We start from the raw sequence: 26,063 nt of genomic DNA on the forward strand, positions 1-26,063 counted from the left end.
CCCTCCAAGCTGTTTTTAGCAGATTTGTGGGGGCTGTTGGTAAGACTGGGTTTTAATTAATATTTTATTGTGCAGTGCTATTTAACATGTTTGCTACTTGATGATGAGCCTCCTCAAGATGGACAGATGTGAAGATAAATGAATATTAAGTTCTTCCAAATATTTCCAATTATGTTTCTCTCTACATTGGGGAATTCAGAATGCAGCCATAAGAATTTGTAGACCATGTCCCAGAACAAAGGCTTTCTGGTGTGATCACATTCTAATTATGCTATACAGTGGTACCTCAGGTTACAGACGCTTCAGGTTACATACACTTCAGGTTACAGACTCCGCTAACAAGAAATAGTACCTCGGGTTAAGAACTTTGCTTCAGGATGAGAACAGAAATCGTGCTCTGGCGGCGTGGTGGCAGCAGGAGGCCCCATTAGCTAAAGTGGTGCTTCAGGTTAAGAACGAACCTCTGGAACAAATTAAGTTATTAACCCGAGGTACCACTGTACAGTTCAAAAAGGATGCCATACTACTGGAAAAAGTTATGAATGAGCAAAATTTGGGCTCCAGGAATAGGAGAGCAGTTTCCTTGGAAGGAACACTAAAGTGGGAAAAGTAGAAGGCTAAAAGGAAAATGACGCGGGTGGCGCTGTGGGTAAAACCTCAGCACCTAGGGCTTGCCGATTGCATGGTCAGCGGTTCGAATCCCCACGGCGGGGTGCGCTCCCGTCTTTCGGTCCCAGCTCCTGCCCACCTAGCAGTTCGAAAGCACCCTTAAGTAGATAAATAGGGACCGCTTTATAGCAGGAAGGTAAACGGCGTTTCCGTGTGCTGCGCTGGTGCTGGCTTGCGGATCAGCTGATAAGCGGCTTAGGGCTTAGGAAAAGGGGGAAAAACCCCGCAGGAACTAGCAAGACATTTTCGTCTTGCGAAGCAAGCCCATAGGGAAATTCGTTTTGCGAAGCGCCTCCAAAACGGAAAACCCTTTCGTCTAGCGGGTTTTCCGTGTTGCGAGGCGTTCGTCTTGCAGGGCACCACTGTATATTAATACCATGCATAAAGTGAAGAAAACGGATAAAGAAATGACTGTTCCTCCTTTTCCCATAACAATGATTTTGATTTGGGGTTAGATTCATTATTTTTTATAGTAATTGGGAACTGATGTTTGTGTTTTGTTGTTAGGACTTATTAATGTGAATTGTTTGAGGGTTGGTCAGTCTCAGTGCAATTTGATATTTGGTGTGTTTGGTCTGATGTGTTGACTATAGACTTATTTAAGGTTTTCCTTCATATCTTGTGTAGTTTGGGCTGATACATTTTGCCGTTACTGTGGATTTTGACTCAGTATTTTTATTGCTAGGGTTTAATTCAAATTATTAAATGAAGTGTTCAGACTTCAGAGCAGTTCTCACCTTGTCCAGAGACGATTAGAGCAGGTGAGCCTCCTTCACACCTGAATCCCTGCTGGCTTCTGCCAGTTAGGACAGAAGGGAGGGCGGCCTTTTCTGCCAGGGGTGGCTGTGCTGGCTCCATGCAGTAGAGGGGTCTTGACTGGGCCCCTCACCTGGCAGGGGATCACCATTGATTTAAGTAGATCCTTAACTGGCTCAGCTCTGCCCCATACTTTAGTGTATTATTGGATTTAGTTGATTAATGTTAAAAGAGGTGTAGAATATCCTGGGTGTGTTTGTGTGTTTCTACACTGGTGGCCAAAATTGTGGAGACCATTTGGAGAAAGTGGATTTCCGAGGTTTGATGGCTCATACCACTTTTTTGGGGCGTAGTACCATAAAATTATGCATCAATGGAAAGATAATTTAATGAAGAATGTAATGCAACAAAGTTTATTCAATTATCTGTATTCTATCAAAAGTTATAGCCAAATAACCAGAAAAAGGAGTGTTTAGAGAGCCAATCAGGTGTCATCTTGTTTTGGCAATGATTGCTTATAACACCACTTTTTTTTGGAGTAAAATTATATATGAATGAGAAGATAATTTAATGAAGAATGTAATGCAATAACTTTTATGAAGGATTATTTATTACAACAGCAGTCAAAAAGAAGAAACATGAAACACATAGAAAAAAATGAGATATACAAAAATTCTCCCCATGTCTGTTAATACTTAGTTGGGCAACCTTTAGCCTTCCCATGGAGTGAACCAAGGTTTTTAGTTTTGCATCTGTAAAAATGTGAAACCAAAATTGAATTATTGCCTCTATTAATTGGGTTTTATTGCTGGGTTGCTTCTGACTAACAAGTTTCTTTAGTCGGCTCCGTAGATTTTTGATTGGGTTAAAGTCTGGGATATGTATTTTGGGGCATTTACATTCCCATTAATGACGCAAATTCTGCCCACACCTTTTGCTGTCATATGACCCCAGATCATAACACTAACTGGGTGTTTCATAGTAGGTGTAATGCAAGTAGGATGTAAATCATCTCCAATTCTTCTCACATATTTCTTCATAACTGTAGCCATGTTTCCTTAATAGTACTATTTTACATGGCTTTCTGGGTGACCAGTCAACTCTTTGCACCATTTCTTTAATTTTATTACATTTAACAAGTTCACTAAATGAAAGAACACAAAAACCCCAACCACCTTGATAGCAATCACATAACACACTGACAAATGTCCTCCTCTCAGCTCCAGTACATAACATCAATAGCTGAATCTTACTGTGACCTGACTGAATCATTGCCAAAACAAGATGACACCCGATTGGCTCTCTAAACCCTCCTGCTCACTGGCTACAATCAAATGAAGGAAAGCTACTGCATATCAACCTAAGCAAGTTGTGCTTCCTTTTTCTGGTTATTTGGCTATAACCTTTGATAGAATACAGATAACTGAACGAACTTTGTTGCATTACATTATTCATTAAATTATCTTTCCATTGATATATAATTTTATGGTAAAGGTAAAGGTAAAGGTACCCCTGCCCATACGGGCCAGTCGTGTCCGACTCTAGGGTTGCGCGCCCATCTCACTTAAGAGCTCGGGGGCCAGCGCTGTCCGCAGACACTTCCGGGTCACGTGGCCAGCGTGACGAAGCTGCTCTGGCTATCCAGCACCAGCGCAGCACACGGAAACGCCGTTTACCTTCCCGCTATAAAGTGGTACCTATTTATCTACTTGCACTTAGGGGTGCTTTCGAACTGCTAGGTTGGCAGGAGCTGGGACCGAACGACGGGAGCGCACCCTGCCGCGGGGATTCGAACCGCCGACCATGCGATCGGCAAGCCCTAGGCGCTGAGGTTTTACCCACAGCGCCACCTGCGTCCCTAATTTTATGGTATTACTCCAAAAAAAGGTTGCCACAATTTTGGCCACTTGTATCTGTGACAACAGCAAGTTTTTGAGATACTATGGAACATCTTGATAGTGGAAAAACTGAGGTTGAAATTGCCTCTCAGCCTAAGTGACATCACAGGTTTCCTCCTGTCTTGATTGAGGCTTAAGATGCATGTGGTTTCAGAGCAGGATCTCCCTAGTTAACCTTAATGAGCTGAGGGGGAGGGGAACAAATTGCACAGATGAACTTAAGAGGATGCCCTGGCGAGTCTCTATAGATTACACAGAGAAGGTCATAAATAGCCACATTTATTGACAGAGATTTCCTATTTTTCCATTATTACTCGAAGTGTCGGAAATGGGTGGTTTGGTCAATCAAGACCAGAATTGCAGGCCTCTGGGACAGACTGAAGTGCTTACTTCTGGCACTGCAGGTGCTTGGTTGGTGCATTCTTCTCCTGTGATCCTCCAACTTCTTCCCCACTTGCTGTCAGAATTTACTTTGTAAGCTGCTTGGGGCAAAGACCTGCTCTCTTCTGTTCAGTTGGAAGCACAATACATATCAGAGGTGCAGCATAGAATCTGTGGATTATAATATTACTATAATGTTCAAGGATTATTATCTCAATATGTAATGAGTGATGCCTGAGTAGAAGTGCCATAAAATTCTTGCATTTGCTCCTTGGTTGATGCTGAACTCACCAGAAGCCCTTCTGTGCCAGGAGAAAAGGCAGAGGAATGTGTGGGGCGGCTGAAAACACCCTGCGTCAGTTCTGACAGGATCCCCGTCTCAGTGTGCCTGACACTTTCCCTGCCTCTATTTTTACAATAGTGCAAAAGCCAGCAAAGATACCAGTTTACATAGATAAAACAAGAGAAGAGAGAAACCAGTTATAATTGAAAACACTATTGTAATTGAAAATATAGATATATAAAACATGTCTGTATTTGAGCATGTAAACCAATCTCTTATAACATTAAAAAGCCACGTTTTGATAAAGTATCAAATTTTCTCTGCAGTATTCAGTAAATAGTTTCCAATTTGCTAAAAAGTTACTTTACAATTAGCTCCCCCCCCCTTACTCTCCTCTTCCTCCAAGGAGCTCAGGGCAGCATTGTGTAGTGGTTAGGAGCGGTGAACTCGTAATCTGGGGAACCGGGTTCGCTTCCCCGCTCCTCCACATGCAGCTGCTGGATGACCTTGGGCCAGTCGCACTTCTCTGAAGTCTCTCAGCCCCACTGTTTGTTGTGGGGGAGGAAGGGAAAGGAGAATGTCAGCCGCTTTGAGACTCCTTTGGGTAGTGATAAAGCAGGATATCAAATCCAAACTACTACTCCTCCTCCTCCTCCTCTTCTTCTTCTTCTTCTTCTTCCCCTTCCCCCTCTTCATTTTATCTCTACAACCTACCCATGGGGTTGGCTAGAGTGAGAGATAGAGCGAGTGACCCAAGGTCAGCCCAGCAAGTTTATGGGGATTTGAACCTGGATTTTCCCTGTCCTCCGTGATCCCTCTAACCACTACTCCATGCTGGTTCTGCAGAATGGCCCCTGTCCAGAAGGCTTACATTTAACATTAGGTAGAGAAGATCACTTTTTATTGAATACTGCAGAGAAAGTTCTATATTTGCTCAATCAAAATGTGGTTTTGAATATTAAAACTATTGTAAATCAATAAAATATCTGGGTTGGGGTCACCAGACAAAAGCAACTGCAAATATTTTGTATCACTGGCATTTTTGCATGAAGGGAATGTGTGCTAAATCCTGATACTGTTCAAATTCACTTGCTTCTTTCACTGACTTGCATGACGGATTGAAACAGCAATCCCAGTGAATCGTTTTTTCCCCAATTTTCTACAGCTCTAGTACTTGATGCTCTTCTTTCAGCAGCAGATATGTACTACGAGGAGGCCAGCCATCTGTGAAGTGTTTCGCATGAAAGATGCTTGATAATCCTGTCTATTGTATAAAGAAAATATTACCAACAGCAAAATCGTTTTCTCACATCAGTTCAGCTATCTGTAGCCTTTTTTTCCCACATAGGAGATGAGAGGAGAAAAGGGAATATCCCTGTTGTCCTGTGTCTGTTCAGGGTTTGGAAAAACGTTATACTCTACCCTTCAACTATTATTTATTCATGACATTTCTATCCCAAGGAGCTCAAGGGGGCCTATATGGGCCTCCCCATTCCTCACTTAATCTTCACAACAACCCTGTGAGGGTAGGCCAATACCACAGATGCATTTGCCTAAGCAATGGCTAAAGGAAATTCACAAGTAGCAAAAGAGGCATAACCACCATAACACATGAAGAAACTGTACACCTGCTATTTTTAAAGAAATTGTTTGATCCGTTATTACTAAAGTAGTACCAGCCTTCAGGCACTAGGCATCAAGCACCCTCAGTCTGTTGTTTTAGAAAGCTGTTGTAGTGATTTGAGATGTTCTGATGTCATGAAATGTTCATCAAATTTCTAGTTCATGTGGCATAAGAGCAAGGTCTGATCTATACATTCAGCAGAATGACATGATAAACAGCTTCTTCTTCTTTTTCTTCTTCTTCTTCATTTCCCTGGAGACCCCCCAAAAGATCAAGAAAACGTGTATTCCTGTACATGCACCACAACTAATAACAACTGATAACATCCGTAGAACATATTATTAAGTGATCCACAGGTCACTTAATGAGTGAACTATGGAGAGTTAGTAAAGTTATGGAGTGGTAAAACGAACTGTACTGATTTGGACTGTAGATGGGGGTGCCACTTTTAAATGTTCTCTTTCATGTTAAAAAGAAATCCTTGCTGGTAAAATAACACTACTAGCACACAGGGAGCTGGCTGGCGTGCTTCCTCCCCCTCCTATTTTACATAGAGCAAGGTAGAACCGAGAGATGGCGACAAGGAGAAATGTGGAAAGAATATGAATTGACCCCCCTCCCCATGTTCCTCATTCCTTTCCTTTCCTCCATTGTCTTCCATGTTGTGCTTTGGATTCTCCAGGCCTTGTCCACATGTGCTTTGTGAAGCACTGCTCACCTTCATGCTCTTACAGTATATCAATAATTATGCTACAAGTGGGCATGATTCTTAATTTTACACTTTTTCTTACACCTGCTGCCTCTTTCTGTCAACAGTGTTGATTCCATCCCAGTTTCTACTTTCTCCCAGAATGGAGAATATTTTGACATAACTTTTAGGGTCAGCAGGGAAACCTACATTTACCTGATACACTTACAATGTTACAATGAACTTATAAAACACAACACTTTCCACAGAAAAGTTAAGCATTTGAAATTTTAAAAAAAAACTTTTCTGCACCTCAGGACTGATTTTCTCCATTTTACAAAAAGTTATTATTGATTAACAATGCTAATGATTTATGATTTTCTCTGTCTTCCCTCTTCCCACATATCTTTTTATTAGACTGTTTTGAGAATAGTGGTTCTTGGTATATGGGACTACATTGAAAATAAAATAGAGGTAAGCAAAACCTCTGTTTTTATATTTAATAGCACCTCCATCCTTTGCAAAACACTATGCTGTGTTATTGTTTTCATTATTTTACTCAACATATATTCTGCCTTTCCTCTCGAAGAAGCCCAGGGAGACAAATACATCAGTACTAAAAACAGTTTAAAAGGCTTCTAAAAACAGTTAAAAACCTTCTCCCAACCAGTGATAATATCAGGTTTGCCAAGAACAGCTATCTGGGTAAAGAGGAATATTTTTAGCTTCCTTAATTAGCAATTAAAGAACACTGGAAAATGATTAGTTGTACTTAACCTTATTGTAGTACTTTTGGAGACTTATTGGTAGCAAGGAATGCTAAAGTTCTGTTCCATGTATGAAGCTGCCTTGTGTCAAGTCCTGTGATTTGTCCATCCAGCCCAGGAGTGGCTCTCCAGAGTCTTGGGTCATCTCATTTGCCACCTGATCCTTTCAGCTGGAGAGCCCTTGGTCTCTCCTCAACTCTAGGGATTGCCACAATAGGACTAGATTCTGTAGCCCACTAAGAAAGTCCTCTGTCACTAACTAACTAACTAACTAACTAACTAACTAGGATTGTTTCTTCTTTATTCTAGTCTCCTCTTCTCTCAGTCAAGCTTAATTTCAAATGCCCTAGATGCTGACCTGATATTTGTACAGTTTATTATTAATTTTAATGAGTATAGTTCATACACTGGTAATTAGTGGCTGCATTTGCTCATCTTACTAAGCCATAGTGTGATTTTGATAAACCGTAGTTTGCTTTCATCTGGATCTGGAGATCTTAACTCCGGCTAGTTTAAATCAGGAGTGGGAAGCATGTAGATGTTGTTGAGCTCTCAACCCCCGTCATCCCCAGCCAGCATGGTCAAGGAGAATGGGTTGCAGTCCAGCAACAGCTGGAGGGGCCATAGTCCTGATTTAAACAGCCTAGTTTCAGTAATTATGGGTTGAAATTGCCTTGTTTAAAACTCACCGTCTGTCCAAACAACATGACAAGCTACAGTGAAATAAAGTGGTAGTGAAAGCTTCTGGATTGCTCCTCCCAGCTGTGGAACAGGGAGAGCCGCACTATGTGCAAAGATGGCTCATGTGGGGGGGTGCCTTTGTTTAATGGGTGGAGAGCTGCTTTGGCCCCAGAAACTGAGCATGACTTGGCCTTGAATGAATAACCCTCTGAATTGGGTCAAGTGCTGAATGCCACTAAGACATGCAAACCACAGTATGATGCATTGCTACATAGTTCTCCAGTGCAATGGCCCATTTCAGGGGGGAAACTGTTAAGTCTTATTAATACAATAAAACTCATTTAGCTGATCCTCGATTAGTATCTTACTGAGATTCAGGTGCTACTGCAGATGTTTGACAAAAAGCTTATCTGATGCAACCAAACGTTTATCCCCAGTTAAAAATGAGACAGTAATAATATCCATGACATCAGTAGAAAAGAAAGAAGCCATAAGGAGGAATGGTTTGACTTGGAATTGATGTTTGCTTTGTTGAGTGCATTTTGATATTTGCATTCAAAAAAGGAGTGAGTAAAATGCTGTTTGTGAAATCCTTTTCCTATTAGGTATTTGATGGTGCTGTGATCATCTTATCCTTGGCTCCAATGGTGGCTTCTACAGTGGCGAATGGACCAAGCAGTCCTTGGGATGCTATTAGCCTTATTATCACACTGAGAATTTGGAGAGTGAAGAGAATTATTGATGGCAAGTTATCGATAACTTTTGTAAAGATTTGTGGAGGTGTAGGAATTACTTTTTAAACTAGTCAGTACCTCTTTTCAAGTAGAAAGCCTGATTTTAGCTGGATAACCCTCATTGATAAGATGGGGAAATAACCAGTGTTCCTATGGCAACTTTTTTTATATTGTTTACCAGTTTCCTAGTAGCTGTAGGTAGAGTGGGAACTCTGCACTAAAATAATCCCTAATTTAGGCAGCAGGAACATTGTGTTGATATTTTCAGAGTGTGAAAATAAAATGTGTTCGTGTGTATGTTTTGAAATTGGGATAGAGAAGTTTGGGGAAATATGCAGGGGAGGGACTAGGGAAGTGTGGGAATTGTACTTAACTGTGAAATCTTGCATCTGTGTTCTCAAAAGTAAACCCTGCTGAGTGAAACAGGAATTACTCCTAGGTAAGTAAGTGCAGGGTTGCAGAATACTATATGAATATTATGCAACCATAGTTATGATCTTTAATGTCCAATTGATTTAAAGTAAAGCAAATCAAGCCCATTATTGGATTTCTCCCAACTGAAACTAATAAGACATAAAATTGACCGTTTCAGAAACTTAAATGCTGTTGAATAGTAGTTGCATTTATTAGATGCATGACCATCTTTTCAAATAAACTCAGAGATCCCTTTGTTGTGGTTTCTAGCCTACGTATTACCAGTTAAGGTGGAAATGGAGATGGTGATTCAACAGTATGAGAAGGCAAAGGTCATTCAAGATGAGCAGCTGGAAAGACTAACCCAAATCTGCCAAGAGCAGGGAGTAAGGCAAAACTATATTTTTATTTTATAAATGCATGTCTGTTACGGATTTTAATTTGTATGCTACTTTGCCACAACATTTTTCACCCAGAAGTGGCTCGCAACACTTCAGATTATGCTAGACTCCAACTTTCTCCAACCAACATGGCCAAGGGTTAGAGATGGTGGGAGTTGTAGTCCGGCAGCTTCCAAAAGACTACAGGTTCCACTATCCATACTATGGGGGTTGGGCCAGAGGATTCAGCACATGTTTTCCATACCTGAGATCTCAGGTGGGATAGCTGCTATCTCCAGGTACTCCAGACTGCAGAGGACCCAGAATAACCTCTGCTAGTCCATGCAAGCAATACTGAATTGGCTGAAGCAGTCGTCTGGGTCAGTGCAAGGCAGTGTCTCCTGCGTTCCTATGAGGTTTTGCAGAGGAATCCGAAGGATAAGAGTGTGAGGCATCTATGCCATTGAAATGCTGCCTCATACAGATAGGATGAGGGTGAACAATAAAAGGTGATTGCAAAGCGTTCAAAGTTAGCAGAGCTGTGTAGATTATTAATGACCACCCTTCCTCTCCCCTTCAGTTAATTCAGGTAGCTTTGTGGTTTTTATCCTTTTTAAAAATCAAACCGTAACACTGGAAGTTGAAGAATTCTTGTTCCCTTTCAACATGGTAGATAATTTGTGAAACAGATTTTGGTTCTAATGACTATACATTTCCCACTGGCAGCATTTTTGTTCTGCTTCTTTTTATTCTTCTTCCCCTTCTTCTGCTTCTACTTGCAATAATGTTAATTTATTCCTAACAACCAATCATTTGCCTGTTTGTTGGAAGGCAGCCCAGATCACCCTGCCTCTTATTCTAGTCTAGTTCGCAACTGTCTCTTGGTTTGCGTGGTGTTTGTTTGTTTTTTAAAGAAATAATGTTAGCAACAAAGGCCCAAATTAATGGAAGTAAACATTGGATGGTGTCCCAGTGGCAGATGAGCATTCAGGCATTCCATCCAAAGAGCAAAATGATGACTGTTGCATTAGAGAAGAGCAAGCTTCAGCTTTAAAGCTTTCATTGATCTCTCCAAGGCTACGCCAGACATCCTCTGCTACTGGCTATTTAAGAGAACTGTATGATTCGCAGAGAGTTCCAGTCCTCTATATATTCAGTAAAGCACTAGACAAGATGGGGTGGCCCTTTTTATATGTCTAGCCATAAAAGGCTGGTGTTCCCTTGGGTCCCATACTGGTCCCTGTCCTTTTATGGGTGCTTATAAATAATTACTTAATGCAACGCACTGCTGAGGGGGATTTATTATAGTGTATTTAGTTCTTTGTCTGAGAGGGACTGAAAGCTGCTTCAGGTTTGGGGGTTGTGTGTGTTTTCTTATTTATTTAATTTAACTGGATTTATAAACTACTTAATCATCCATAACCTGTAGGAAAAGCTAATAATAATAATAATAATAATAATAATAATAATAATAATAATAATTTATTATTTATACCTCACCCATCAGGCTGGGTTTCCCCAGCCACTCTGGGCGGCTTCCAACAAAATATTAAAATACAATAGTCTGTCAAACATTAAAAGTTTCCCTAAACAGGGAATGTCTTCAGATGTCTTCTAAAAGTCTGGTAGTTGTTTATCTCTTTGACATCTGATGGGAGGGCGTTCCACAGGGTGGGAGCCACAACTGAGAAGCCCTCTGCCTGGTTCCCTGTAACTTGGCTTCTTGCAGTGACAGAACCGCCAGAAGGCCCTCGGAGCTGGACCTCAGTGTCCGGGCTGAACGATGGGGGTGAAGACGCTCCTTCAGGTCTACTGCACCAAGGCCGTTTAGGGCTTTAAAGGTCAGCACCAACACTTTGAATTGTGCTTGGTATCGTAGAATATAAAATGCTCTTTTAAAAATACTAGTAAAACAGCAAGTTATCTTAAAATTCAGCAAAATATAAGTAAAACCTGCAGTTATTAAAATATAAATTGTAAGATAAAATTGCATATTAAAAATATGTGTCTGGATAGGCTTGCTTAAACATAAAAGTGTTTAGCAAGGGCCAAAAGCAATGCAAATATACACACTGCATATTAGAAAAAATGAAAAGTAAAGCAAGCTTGGTTGCATTTTTGTCTGTTGGTCATAAGAGGGCAGCAAAAGCACTATGTTTGTTTATATGTGTTAATCAGCTCACTATTTTTTATACAGCTTGTCTCTGACATGCCAGTGTCTCTAGCACCTGTCAGAATTGCACATCTAGTTTATTGTATCAGAGATCTGGATTTGCAAAAGCAAAAAGCAAATCATTGTTTTCTGGAAGAACTCGGGGGGCATGGCTTGGTAAAACCTGGTTTCAAAGAAACCAGGATCAAGTGTGTGTAAGTGTGTGCACAAGTGTGTTGACAACATGGAGCAGACCCCGCTCAGCCACTGTAACTTGTTGACTGGTTTTAAACCTGTCTAAACAGACATGGGATATTCCTGTGCCTGAGGTGGAAAATCCAGGAGTGGTGAGCATCTTCTACTGAGCAGCTCACTTGAACAGTCCCCATGTGTATACACATACAGTAGAAGCTCTACTCACGACCACAATCTGTTCTGGAGGCCGTTCGGAAGTCGAAATGGGTCGCGGGGAGAGGCGCCATTGTGCGCAGGCATGGGCGGCAATTCCCCGTTCCTGCGCATGCACGGACGGCAGCAAATCCGCCGTTACTACTGGGTTTGCCACAGATGTTGGGTGAAATGGACACGAGCGGAGGTGGACGTAAGAAGAGGTTTGACTGTACTTGAATGTGCCTAGCACAGGAGAATTTTCCATTTACATAGCTCCGTCCTGCTCTGCCTCTTGATAGTGCCACAGATCCATCACATAAGGCAGCTGTCTGACTTTCCTTAGGGGAGGGTCACCTTGGGAAATTGCATTGGAATGGGAGCAGCCTCTGCAGTGTAATGGCTGAAGTGCTGGGCTTAAAATGAGGAGACCCCTGTCAACCCTGAAGCTTTGGACAACTTACTTTGGAGGGTCATGGTGAAGAGAAAATGGTTTGGTGGGAACAGTATACCGCCCTGAACTCCTTGGAGGGTAAATGGGGTAAAAATACAGTTAGCAGTGAATTTCTGGGTGTAATTAAGTTTAATAGAGCTTAAAGGGCATAGGATTCCAAGCCCCAAAGCGCCTTTAAAAAAAAAAAAAGTCAGCATAATCTGTTATAAATGTTGGAAGTAAGGAAAACCCCTCTTCCTGGAGGACATAGACTAGGTGAGCGTAAATGTTTCATTTGCCTTTTGACACATTAAATAGTTTTATTTTTTCAAATGTCCCATCTTGCTCTGTCCTGAACTGGGATTAAATAATGCTTTAAATTTGACAAATTTAAAATCAAATGAATGTTTTCAGGCAGCTGTGGCAGGCTTGATTTTGGAATACACGTTCAAACTTGAAAGTTTATCCAATCTCAAATTTGCTGTGCATGCATGGCACATCAGATTGCAGCTTTCAAACCACACAAAGTGTTTGTTTGAATTTGTATTCTGCCCTTGATCCACAGATCTCAAGTTGGTTCACAACAGTGAGATTATTGGTTTAGTTTTGTTCTTAATTTTATTATGTATTTTGTGGTTTTTATATAGTAAATTTATGTTGTGAACCGCCCTGAGATCTTTGGGTATGAGGCAGTATGCAGTCGCCAGGATTGGTGTAATAGGCTCAAACCGTCTTGCCCTGGTGAGCAACCTGGCTGCTGAATTCTGCACTAGCTGAAGTTTCTGAACTGTCTTCAGAGGCAGCCCAACGTATAACAGATTGCAGTAATCTAATGTAAAGGTGATGGCTTTTGGTTTGTAACATATTGCTGTTAGATTTTGTCTACAGGTAATGCAGCTGTAAAAAAAATGTTCCTTTTCCTTTTGAATGATAGTACCAAAAATTCAGCCATCATTCTGTGGACACCTGCAGTTTCACATTGTTCCCCTTGCATTGTATGGCTTTTTGGTCCCAGTATTCAGTTTCCCGCCTCTGTACATGTATGTGCATGTGCTTGGGTACGCATGCACACATGTAGTTGTAAATATACATCTTCCAACTAAGGGTATCATTCATGCATCTGATGAAATGGACTTCAAAGTCCGCAAAAGCTTATGTTCTTAACATTGCACATTACCGGTTGCTGTGTTTGCCGCAGTGAAACCGAACACCCTGGGCTCTCCACTTGACAGTACTCTGCCACACACAGATGTCAAGCTCAAAGCCGATAGCATTTGAAATGTGCATAAATCAAGTTGATATAACTGCTGTTACACAGATTATTATTTTTATGAATTGCAAACAGTGGGTTTTTGGATGCCTCTCTGTGAACATTGCCCAAGCACTAATAATTCAGAAAGTGTTTTTTCCCCAAGTGCAATATGCCTCTGTATCCACCCTTCCTCATTTTCTGTCTTACCCGTTCCTTCCTCCCTTTGGCCTCAGTTTGAAATTAGGCAGCTGCGGGCTCACCTGGCTCAGCAAGATCTGGACCTCGCTGCTGAGAGGGAGGCAGCATTGCAGGTCCCACACATGCTGAACAAGCAGAGCAGCAACCGATACAAAGTTGTGGCGGCTGGAGGGGATTCCGATGACGAGGCAACTGAAAACATCTCAGAATTGCGGGCGCCTCGGGGTGAGTAGTAGAGCCGGCTGCTTAATGCCACCAAACACGGTCCAACTGAGCACTGGTGCTATGCAGTCTTTGTTCATTTTAGTGGGACTTGTGTAGAATCTCGAGGGTCCGGGGGGGGGGCTGGATAAGCAGTTGTGGTTTGCCAAGATGAAGGAAATTCATAGCATCCTAGAACTGTAGAATTGGAAGGTGCCCCCAGGGTCATCTAGTCCTACCCCTGCAATGCAGGAAGCACAGCTACATAATCCTTGACATATGGCCATCCAACTTCTGTTTAAAAACCTCCAATGCAGGGGATTCCACCACCTTCTGAGGAATAATAATAATAATAATAATAATAATAATAATAATAATAATAATAAACTTCTTGTAGCCCACCCATCTGACTGGGTTGCCTCAGCCACTCTGGGCAGCTTCCAACAAAGTATAAAGGAACACACCAAAACATCAAACATTAAAAGCTTCCTCAAACAGGGCTGCCTTCAGGTGTCTGTGAAAAGTCATACGATTATTTACCTCTTTGACACCTGATGGGAGGGTGTTCCACAGAGTGGGCACAACTACTGAGAAGGCCTTCTGCCTGGTTCCACGCAACTTCACTTCTTGCAATGAGGGAACCGCCAGAAGTAGCCCATTCCACTGTTGAACACAACTTAATGTCAGAAAGTTCTTCCTAATGTTTAGTTAGAATCTCCCTTCTTGTATCTTGAATCCATTGGTTTGGGTCCCACCCTCTGGAGCAGCAGAAAACAAGCTTGCTCTGTCTTCCGTGTGGGAGCCCTTCAAGCATTTGAAGATGGCCATCATATCACCTCTCAATCTTCTGTTCTCCAGACTAGACAGACCCAACTCCCTCAACCATTCCTCATTAGGCTCCTGGTCATCTTGGTCTCCCTCCTCGACACACCTTCCAGTTCCCCAATATCAAACTGTGGCGCCCAGAACTGGATGCAGCACGCCAGGTGGGAATTGGGAACTGGGTTTGCTCTCTCAGCAGTTTTGTTTCCAGATAAGTCTCTCTGAAATTTTGGGCTGGAACTCATACCACGAGCTCCTCCTGGTGAGCATGTGAAGTGTTCCCCCAGGAAATATTACAGTTACCTTGTTAAAGCACCCATAGGTGTGCTGTCTTCTTTGGACAGCCTGACATATATCTCCCCGTAAGGTTCCTTGGGGCCCCTCTCCTATAACACTTCATTTATTTTTACCTTTTGGTAAAAATAGGTATTTTGCTATACCTATATTGCTGCCCAATAGCGCATGTTCTCTGGGTGGTTCACATAAAATTAGCATTTTATTCGAGAGCTGCAGGAGTTAAAGAAGTGGGTGCAACCTCACATTTTGTTTTTATTTCCAGGGGGTATTTTTTTAATTGACTGGCGTTGAGAACGAAATTCAACTGAGTGAAATGGCAGCATAGTAAAATGTTGGAAAGTGTGGCCTTAGTGCTAGAGCAGGCCAGCTACCCAACATGGTGCCCACTGGAAGTTCTTGGACTCTAACTCCCATCAGTTACAGGTCAGGGCTGGTGGGGGTTGTAGTCCGAAGGGCGCCACATTGGCTACTTCTATGCTAAAGTGTGTGGTCAAGATCAAGCCACTTTTTGCAAACATTTGTTTCAGTAAAGGAAGATTCTCAGCAAAGACTTTCTCCCTCACGATAGCAAAATGACCCCCATTTTTTTGGAGTCCATGACAAAATATCCATGCCAAATCAATAGGCGTTTTCTGGCTTTGTTTGTGTTTGGCCCTGTGGCTTTTAAGAGTAAGACTTTGCTTTTCCTGGAACAAAGAAAACTTGCCACCTTTGTTATAGTATGTACGTCAGGGATGGGAAACCTGTGACTTACTAGATGCTGCTGGACTCACAACTCCCATCAGTCGCAGCCAGGATTGCCAGAGGTCAGAGGAGATGGGAGCTAGAGTCCAGCAACCTGTGGAAGGTCTCAGGTTCCCCACCCCAATATAAGTGAACATTTCAAAATTGAAAAGTCTGCAGGAAGTGATTAATTTTGTGAATTTTGTGCAATAAATAATTCCTATTTGTTTTGCTGCCTGCACACCCCCCTTCCATGACAAAGGGCCATTGGAAGATTTCTCAGCCTACCAGTAAGCTGTTGCACTAGTTGGCAGCAGCAGCAGCAGCAGCAGGGAGGTGAATGTGGATGGGATGGAGCCCCTCCTGGTCCTATAAGTATTTCTGGCACAAACAAATTCATGGTCAGTTTTGTTGTGCTGTAGGATCAAATCCCATTTACCGCAGGCATGGCACTTTCCAAACCGGGTTTGCATCCAGCCTCCTTAATCCATTTACCCCTTTTTAATAAGATTTCTTAGTACCTTCCTCATGAGGATACTTTATAATTTATGCATGTTTTCCTTGAGGGTTACATTAGGAATGGACGAGAGTGGTTCACAATTCTAAGTAGGTCTGCTGAATTTATTGTGCTTCTGAGAGTCAGCCTTAAACTTTTATACTTTCTAGACTTTGTTTTCAGGTTGCCACAAGCACATAGTGTTCAAAGGCTTGGTCATGCATAAAACATAGCCAGATAAATCATTCTTGAATGTTGGTACATTACATTAGTACACTTAAGCGTGCAGAAGATTCACAGCCCGCTTGGAAGCGAGTCTGACTAAAATCAATTGGACTTAATTTTCAAATGTGTGCTTTTTAGAGATGGAAAAGCAGAATGCAGCATGTAACAAAAGGGAGTTTTTCTTTGATGTAATACGGACAGAATGTCTTCTGAAGTTGCTAATGGTATTGTGCATATATCTAGTGTATTCATGCTTTGTGAAAGTTTCATACACTGGACATAGATTCCACAGCTTCTCTCCTATTCTACATTTGAATTTGATCTTTTTTGGAAGTATAAATATTGTGCTTTTAGCATAGTTGAATATATTGAGACAGCATCAATCAGCTAAAATAACTGTCGTAGAATGAAATAGAAATGGGGCCTCTCATGGGTTTTATGTCAACTACACAAAGAAACATCAGAATATAGTATGAACTATTTTATTTTTAATTCATTGAAATATTTATTTCCTGATTTTTACACCAAACTCCTTCCTAGGGCACTAACCGTCCGAGACAACTTGGGACTAGAGAGGTAGTGTGGAGTATTACCCTAGATTTGTTTTGTTCATCTCAAGAAATCCTGGTAAATATAATGAATCTTTATGCACAGAGGGCAATATCAGATTTTAGTTCCATGCTTGCCACATATCCCCACACGAATTTCACCACCAATAATTGCCAAGCTTCTGGAATTTTTCCCTGGACATCTATGTTGCATTTCTCTTTCACTGTGACATGCTGATGTTGCAGTCTGTGGGCAGATCCACACCATGCTTTTAAAGCCCATCCATCACACAATGGCAGCATGTAACTTCCCACCAAAGAATCCTGGGAACTGTAGTTTGTTAAAGGTGCTAGGAATGGTAGCTCTGCAAGGGAAACTGCCTTTTGCCTGATGGAAATGGCCTGACACGGAACCACCAATTGCATTTGGCCGTTCAGGCGTGGGTCACAGCATCAGAAAACTCTGAAGCCTTCATCAGTGTGCCTAGAGAGGCAGAGGCATAAACCAGGCTGGGCAGTCATTTCCTGTGCAAAACCTGCCTTCAGGTCTCCTCAAAATCCTGCAGATTTAGAGACCTTCAATTCTGCCTTGAACAATGGGCTTTTAGTGAGCTGAATTACCTAATTCATGAGAAACAGGATATTCCCTCTAAAGCTAATTATATCTCCCCCACCCATGAGGAACAATGGAAACATTCAGCGTGGGCTACTTGACCATGAAGGGCCGCAAAATTCCAAGAGAAACGTTAGACTTTTGCTGATTTCTCCTCCCCTCCCTTCATAATGATATTTTTATGGAGCAGTCTATAAGTTAAAGCTCCTTGGAGAGCAGCTGAAAATTTCACTGGTGTATTTACTTGAGACTTCGTGCAATATTGGAAGTCCTCAAAGCCACAGGATCATGTTCTGTACAGACATCAGCGATGCAAGCTGTACTTAACTCTTAAACAGTGCAGTATCCAGATAACTTTTCAATGATTACAGACAGTTTGCAGTTAGTTCTTAACCCACATGTTTATTTTTACCTACACAGGTGATTGACAATTGGGCAACTCTGTCTGCCTGTCAAAGTTGGTCCATGGGGGTGGGGAGGGGAGGATCTGGCCCACCAGCCAGATCACGTCCTCCCGCTAACGTGCTGGGAGCCAGAGCAGCTGTGTAAAACTCAGACCCAATTCACAGCCTCATAGCTATGTTTAGCCTTCCTGCATCTTCCCAGCCATCATCCAAAGTGCCTTATTTGAATGGTACACCCATGCGTAGGTGCCTAGTGACATAGGCAATGGGACAAGAGCAGCGGGGAGATGGGGAGTGACAGCATCCGATCTGGAGATGTGTTTGTGCTCAGAGCGGGTGGTGGTGGTGGCAAATTACTTAAATTTCTTTTCTCCAGTTACAGAATGACCAAAATGGGGCTTTTTGGGGTGTTCATAGGAATTATGTCAAAAATACTTAAATATAAAGAAGATGCTCAGTCTTTTCTGCTAGGTATGAAGAATCTCATTCTGGCAACCAGGCAGGGATGTTCTTTGCACATCTGAGTAGAGTTGGTTTTCATTTTCAGACTGTTAATTGTGTTGGAAATGACTTGTGAAGGTTTTGACTAAAGAAGAATGGGAATGCTAAAACTTTATCTAGCATTTGGATGGAGTATTCACATCTTTGTAAAATGTTACCTATTTGCATATTGCTAGCAGAATGTTCTGCAGATGCCAAAGAAAGTCTTTGACAGTATATGGCAGTCATACCAGTATCAACCTTTTTTCTGTTGAGTTTGCTCCTGTAAAAATCCTTTTAAAACTTGGAGATAAAAGCCCCAGTCTTCATGGCATGCCAAGATCACAATGTTAACTCATAGTATTTCCTTTTCAATCCATTAATCTTTTTCTTAATACATTATTAGAAATACACATTTCTTTTAACCTTTGCAAGCATGCAGTTGTTTCCCTATTCAGGCACACATCCTGAAGACCATTTTTGGACAAGGGAAGAAAAGGGACTGTAACATGTTTTAAGCATTCCTAACCACTTCGTTTTTTTAATGGAATTAGTTGTGATCTTGGGGGTAGCAGATTCATTCTGGTGGTGCCCCGTTTCTCTCCCACTTTTCCCCTTGTGTTAATTCCTGCAGCCCTATAGCATTGTCTCATCTTCCATTAAAACAATTAATGCTTTGTAGGAAGCCCTTGGAACCTCGGAACGTGTGTTTGTTATGCTGTCCCCAGAGATAGCTAGTTAGCTTATTAAATGAAGTTGCAATAAGGCAGCCAAAGTGAGGAGGCAATAATGACATTAGACTGTCTTTTATCTGAAGCTGATCCATCAGTGACGACTCTTTGCTTAATAAAAGGCAGCCTGTTTGTTTTGTCATATGCTGGCAAAGTTAAATTGGGTTTAACTAAGATGAATGCACTTGCATTAAAAATGTTTAATCATTCTTGATAATGCAAAAAAAAGTTACTTTACAGGATAGAAATAATGCAAAAACACTTATCTTAAATAAGCTAGAAATAGAAGTAATACCAAAAAAGCTTACCTTATGGTAAATGGTAAAAAAATCTAATTAATTAATTAATAAGCTAAGTTAGTGCAGACAAAGCTATTAATCACTAGGGTAGTGAATTAAAAATGTGTTATGAAAAAGAGCAGATAAGATATTGGTCAAAAAATTGGTCAAAAAATGTGTGTGTGAGAAGGGGAATCCCTCTTTGCTGATGTCAAGCATCTTAAATTTTTATAAGTACTTTAAAAATTAAAGCTGTCTAATTAATCAGGGCACTTCGTTATGTGCTCACAAGATTAATCCTATAATTAGATTATTCCAAGTGTTGCACGTGCCCAGTTGCCGAAAGCTCAGTGGGGGAAGTGGGGGAGGGGCACATGCTCTGCATGCAAAACATAGGATCCGTCTTTTGGATTTCTAGATGGGCAAAGACTTAATATGGTGTTAGGTAGATGGACCAGTTGGTATAAGGCAGCTAAAGGGGAAAATGCTACTTAATAATATCTTCTTTTTTAAAAAAAACACCACCAGACAAACCCACTAGTGATGTTAGGTGGTGCTGGAATTGGAGCACTTACGTTTGCTTAGCTATAAACCTAATAAAGCTATCGTCTCTTCCAGTAATATCACTCTGAACAAAGAATAACTTGACTGAGAGAATTGAGTCCCAGCAGGCAGAATTCAGTAGGAGCAGTGGAAACTTTAAAAAATGAATCACAAATGCTGTTAGCCATAAGCTTCCAGCTGTGTTCTCTTAAAAACAAAGTCATGAAGTTGCATTGAGTGGTGCTCTGTGGTGGAAGTGCAAAGTATCGCCGATGAAACTGCTAAATATCCATCATAATGAAGTGGACGAAACTGCCTCTCTCAAAACATACTGAAGTGTGTTCATCTTTTGTGGCTAGCAGCAAAAGGATAAAATTTATATCTCCAGGTTTGCAAGAGAATTTACTATTCATTTCCCAAATTTCAGATTCCCCTGAGTATAAACATATAACTTTGCATGCCTGTACCTGAACATATGGTACTCAGAATCTTGTGTGCTTGTTTGCAAAGCCCATGACTTGAGCATAGATGCTTTCAACTTGTAGAAACACGATCATTACCTAAAAAGACAAAAATGAACAAGATGGATATCGGTCATGTATTATCTAAGTGAGATTCCTGCATTGTAGGGGGTTGGACTAGAAGACCCTGAGAATCCCTTCCAACTTACATTTCTATAATTCTATACTCCGAGTCTAATAAGACTTGTGTTTCTCATGCAGGAGAAGTTGCCTAGTCCAGGATCAAATGAGGACAATTTCTTGTCTCTAAATGCCCCAATCCCTTACATTAGGAGATGCAATGGAAGAGTCGTACTGTTTATCACTTCCTGTTGTTTACAGTGTTGGCCTTGGCTGGTACACAGCTTCCATTTCTCCCTCTCCTTGAATGCATGTACAAAGAAATCCTCCCCTCCCTTTTAAATCAGTTTAATTCTTATAATTCTTCCTTCAAAGGACTTTGGGCACAGTGATTCCCCCCCTGATGTAGAACACTCATTTCTAAAGGTCCTTCATCCCCATTTACAGTCCAGCGGCGCCAAGGGGTTCTTCTGGTGAAAGCCATCACAGCCTTGAAAATGGATTATATTAATAGACTTCTAGTATAGACTTAAGTACAGTATCACATCAGTATACATCGTGGTTGAGGCTACTAGTCATACTTTGCATTCCGTATACCTCTGAATGCCAGTTGCTGGAGATCTTGAGGGTGAAGGCGCTGTTGAGCTCATGTCCTACCTGTGGGCACCTGGCTGGGCGCTCTGAGAACAGCATGTTGGACCAGGCGGGTCTTTGATCTGATGCAGCCGGGCTGCTCTTGGGTCCTTACGAATGTTGGCATATTGATCAGTTATTTGTATGAGTCTTGGTCAGTGAATCTATTAGAGGGTTTCCCCTAGTCCTGCTTTCCAGTGCTGCATTCTGAATAATGGATCACAGGGGTTTCCATCCAGCTGTGTGTTGCAGGTTGCCAACCCTTCCAAAAATGTTTCTGCTCCCTCGTAGCTGCAGCACCTTCAGTGTTAGCACACAGAAGGGTCCTTCACAGCCTCTCAGCATCCCTGGCCCTCCGAAGCAACGTCGACCTAGCTGTGTACGCCATTATGGCTACATGGCATTTATAGTATCAATTATGGATGACTGAAATGAAGTGTATTTTAACAGCAGATAGCTGAAAAGCCTTGCAGTGTATTCCTAATCTGGTGGTATTGCCTTGAGCTACACTGAGGCTTCTTTTTAAACTCAGACATTATCAGAAAGCACACCTCTGACTGCAGGCATTTAAAGATCAACAGAGGCCAAAAAAGCTTTTAAAGAGCCAATGAAACCAGGAAGGCATCCATGTTCCCTTTCAGTGTCAAGTTTGATTGCCGTCTTAGGAGTGCAGCTATTTTCAGGTACCAAGCGCTTAGTGGTTTGGGCCTTGTTGGGTGGAGAAAATGTGCCACAGAAAACATCTGTTCCTTTCACCTGCAAACCACAATGTGCTGTGAAAAAGGCAAGGCTGCAGCCACAGAAACCCAGGGGGCCGTGGAGGATCTGGCTCAAAGGAATGAGCATAAATTTGTCCTCCCTCCCCTCCGCCCTCCTGCTGGAACACAGTATCAAAAAGAGCACTTAAAAGGAGAGGATGCTTTTAAAGCATGTGATATGCCTCAAAGTGGGCAGATCAAGTTGCTTTTCTGCTTGGGTGTTCTTGCACTTAAAAAAACACGTCATTTTCATATCTCCACAGCAATGTTTTTCATCTCAGCATCATGCAGTATCTCTCAGCATCTTACATTTATGTTGCTGAAAAATTGTAGAATTAACTCTGTTTTCCTACTGGAAAATAATGTTTTTCAAGGAAACTAAAGGGCTAATCTCTCCAAAAACTGCCCTCTGCAAAGGTTCCACAGAAAAGAGAAGTTGGCTTAGAATTCCAAATTCCATGAAGCTTTGCACCTCCTCCCATTCAATATATGGGGAAATCAAAACATCTGTAACTTTTCATTTTCATAGAATTGGATGACATTTGCAGGCATTGTAGCCCTCCTGAATGAAGAAGGCCTGCCAAATGATAAGGGAACAGATGTGTATTTGTGCTGGTCACCGTTTCCATTTTGATTCCCATGCCCCTCTAAAAAAGGAATCATCTATAACTTGTTTTCTTTTTGGCAGAACTGGATTAAGCTTGCAGGGAGCCCCTTAGAAGAGCTTGATGGCTGTGCCTTTAAGGGCAATCTTTACAGTTTGGCTGTCATTAAAAAGGGATTCACTTAATTTGTAGGCAATTTATATGGATGTAGCACAGAAGAGAGAGGTGCCCCTAGGGAAACAGCCAAATTACAGAGAAATAGGATCAGGGTTTCTTTTTTTCCAATTTTTATTTTCAAAGTTTCAAAAAAACCCAATTTTTTACACATACACACGCGTTTACATTAAACCATAATCCATATCAGTACATTAATGGGGTTCCCTGAACCCCCAGACTTCCCCCCCACCCCTCCCTTGGCTTCCAGAATTTAACTTCCTTTTTTACTGCATCTAATTACATTTATCTAAAGTATTACACTTCAATTTTATCCTTTGTTGTTTTAAATTACAAGTGCTACGTCAATCCTGCTAACATCTTTAAATGTTTACAGTGTTATTTAATATATTCTACAAAGTTATGCCATTCTTTGTTGAATTTCTTATCCTCTTGGTGCCTGATCTTCCTGGCCAGCCTTGCCATTTCTGCCTAGTCCATCATCTTCATTATCCATTCTTCTTTCAATGGGGCTCTTTCTTCTTTCCATCCCTAGGCAAATAACATTCTTGCTGCTGTCGTCGCATACATTAACAGTAGTTTCTTAGCCTTCGGTAATTCTTCTATTATACCTAATAAGAAAGCCTCTGTTTTTCAAACAAAAATTATTTTAAACTTTCCCCCCAGATCATTATAAATCATTTTCCAGAAGGCCTTTGCTATTTTACAAGTCCACCACATATGATGGAATGTACCCGCTTTAGCTTTAGCTTTACACTTCCAACATTTGTTGGTCGAATAATTATACATTTTCACTAGTCTTGTAGGAGTCAAATACCATCGGTACATCATTTCCATATAATTCTCCTTTAACATACAGCAGGCTGTAAATTTTAAATCCTCATTTCACAACTTCTTCCATGAAGCAAGTTGTATATTATATCCCACATCTTTTGCCCAATGTATCATTACAGATTTTACTTCCTCATCTTTTGTTTCCCATTCCAGCAAATTTTTACATTTTCAACAGAACCTTATCGTTGTTTCCCAACAGTTTTTTCTGTAACCCCGAAAAATTCTTTACCAAAACCGTCTCTTTTATCCACCCTAAAGATGTCATTTACCGTATTTTTCCATGTATAAGACGATGCTTTTGGCTAAAAAAAAATTAGGCAAAAATTTGGTGTCATCTTAGACACGGATAGTGAGTGCAGAGGGGACATGTGTGATTAAAAAAAAAGCTAAACAACTTAATTTCTTAATTTTGGGTTTAAAAAAATAGGGGGCGTCTTATACATGGGGGCGTCTTATACACGGAAAAATACAGTAATTGGTGATATTGTAGCCAATCAGTTAGCAGATGTCTTATGTCTTCAAACTTGGTAAATTTCAATTGGTTTTCCTCCTCGTTTAACAACTCTATATACGTTGCTCATTCTTTTTCCACATTTATTTTTTTGACTAACAACGTTTCTAATGGTGATAACCACCATGGGGTTTTATTCCCTAATAAGTTATTATATTTTTCTCAAACAGCATAAATTGATTTTCTAACAATACAGTTTAGAAATCCTTATGAACTTTAGATTTTCCATACCAGAAATATGCATGCCACCCAAATCTATTAGCATGGCCTTCCAGATCTAAAATAATCTGGATTCCTCAAAGTCATCCATTCCCATAGCCAGCAAAGACAAGACATCTCAATATAATTTTAAATCCGGAAGGGCGAATCCACCTCTTTCTTTAGCATCTGTTAGTAACTTATACTTAATCCTAGACTTCTTCCCCTGCCAAATAAATTTAGATAGATCTCTTTGCCATTGTTTGAAGTGTCCTGCTCCGTTGACTATCGGTATAGATTGAAATAAAAATAACATTATTGGCAAGACATTCATTTTTATTACCGAGATTCTTCCCCATAACAATAATATCATTCTTCCCTATATTTCCATATATATTTCTCTTAATATCATTCCAAACCTTTATATAATTATCTTTAAAGATGTTTATATTTTTTGTTGTCAACCATACCCCTAGATATTTCACCTTCTTTTCTATCCCCAGCTCTGTTACCTGTCTCAACTAATTTTTCTTCTGTTCTGTCATATTTTTTACCACCAGTGAGGATCAGGGTCTCTTGTGCTGGGGACCTTTGAAGTTGATAGATAGGGAGTGGGGCTGGGCGATGTTACGCTTTCAACACTGCGATGTATCACCAGCCAAACGTTGCAAGGTTGAAACGAACTGCATTGGCCCCGTGAGGCGCAGGTGAAGAAATTGCTGCAGCTCTCGCCATGGCAGCTGAGGCGCTTTCACCCCAGCGCCTTGGGGGGTGGGGCCAGTGCAGCTGCTCAGCTGGGGGGCAGAAATTCTCCCACTCCCCCAGCTGAGTGAGCCCAATGTCTTCATTGAGGGGCAGGCAGCCACGCACCCCTGAACAGAGGTTTAAAGGAGCCCCCACTCCAGCTCCAGCTCGCTCAAGCCATAGGCAAAGTCAGGGCTCTGTTACACTTGAGGAAGCCCTGTGAACACTCCGTTGGCAGGGGTCCCTCAGTCTTTGGGGAGTTGGGGGGCAAGCAAGCTGCCTCTGTAGCTTGTTTTTCCCTTGCTCGCTGGGCACCGGAGGCAGAGGGACTCAGCAGTTTCACCCACAATATACCACCAGGTGAAACTGCCATCACAGTCTGGCCCTCATACCAGTATCAATGCATCACCCAGGCCTAATAGGGAGAATTAAAAGGGATTTGCTTCCTTCCCTGTGGGTTTGGGAGGTGATGAATTTGTTGTGAAAATGGCACATATTGGACAGGTGCCCCTGGGAAAGTAACCAGCATAATTTCAGAAGCGTGGGTGTAGGAGCTGGGGTGCTATGATGAATGAAGAGCTACGCTTGTGTTCTGCTCACTTGGCACCAAAAATCGTGGCCCAGAAGCAGAAGGATTTGTGTGTTCGGCATTTTCCAAGGCAGCAGTACTAGCACAACTAGCACAGAGAACGAAACAGACAGGAGCAAGGTGGTGCATTATGTCAGTTCAACATCCCTTCTTCAAAACACAGTGATTGTAGAAGTCTGATAAAACATTCCCTCTGATTTGACCTGTCAGTCATGCAAATGCTCCCCCTCACGCACTGTTTTATTTTCCTCCTTTGTCAAGAAATATTGCTTTGAAGCTGTTTCTCTCTTACACATCTTGCATGGAAGTAATCCTTGTAGTCGAATATATGCTCACCACCATGTTTGGGACAAGTACTCATTCATGTCATATTTCACA

General features: G+C 41.4%; 1 protein-coding gene across 5 annotated transcripts in view; it reads left to right on the plus strand.

The window, feature by feature from the left end:
- Positions 1–26,063, plus strand: part of TMEM266 (transmembrane protein 266) — a 106,508-nt gene that overhangs the window by 73,881 nt on the left and 6,564 nt on the right. For 3 of the 5 annotated variants that reach the window (XM_079991608.1, XM_079991610.1, XM_079991609.1), the window contains 4 exons: positions 6,717–6,773; positions 8,353–8,491; positions 9,166–9,281; positions 13,733–13,922. In XM_079991608.1, the coding sequence (XP_079847734.1) occupies positions 6,717–6,773; positions 8,353–8,491; positions 9,166–9,281; positions 13,733–13,922 (502 nt within the window). The remainder of the gene's footprint in view (positions 1–6,716; positions 6,774–8,352; positions 8,492–9,165; positions 9,282–13,732; positions 13,923–26,063) is intronic. The other 2 variants (XM_079991611.1, XM_079991612.1) reach the window with 2 other exon arrangements.

This window comes from Podarcis cretensis (assembly GCF_951804945.1).
Source record: "Podarcis cretensis genome assembly, chromosome: 9".
In the NCBI taxonomy this organism is placed as follows: Eukaryota; Metazoa; Chordata; class Lepidosauria; order Squamata; family Lacertidae; genus Podarcis; species Podarcis cretensis.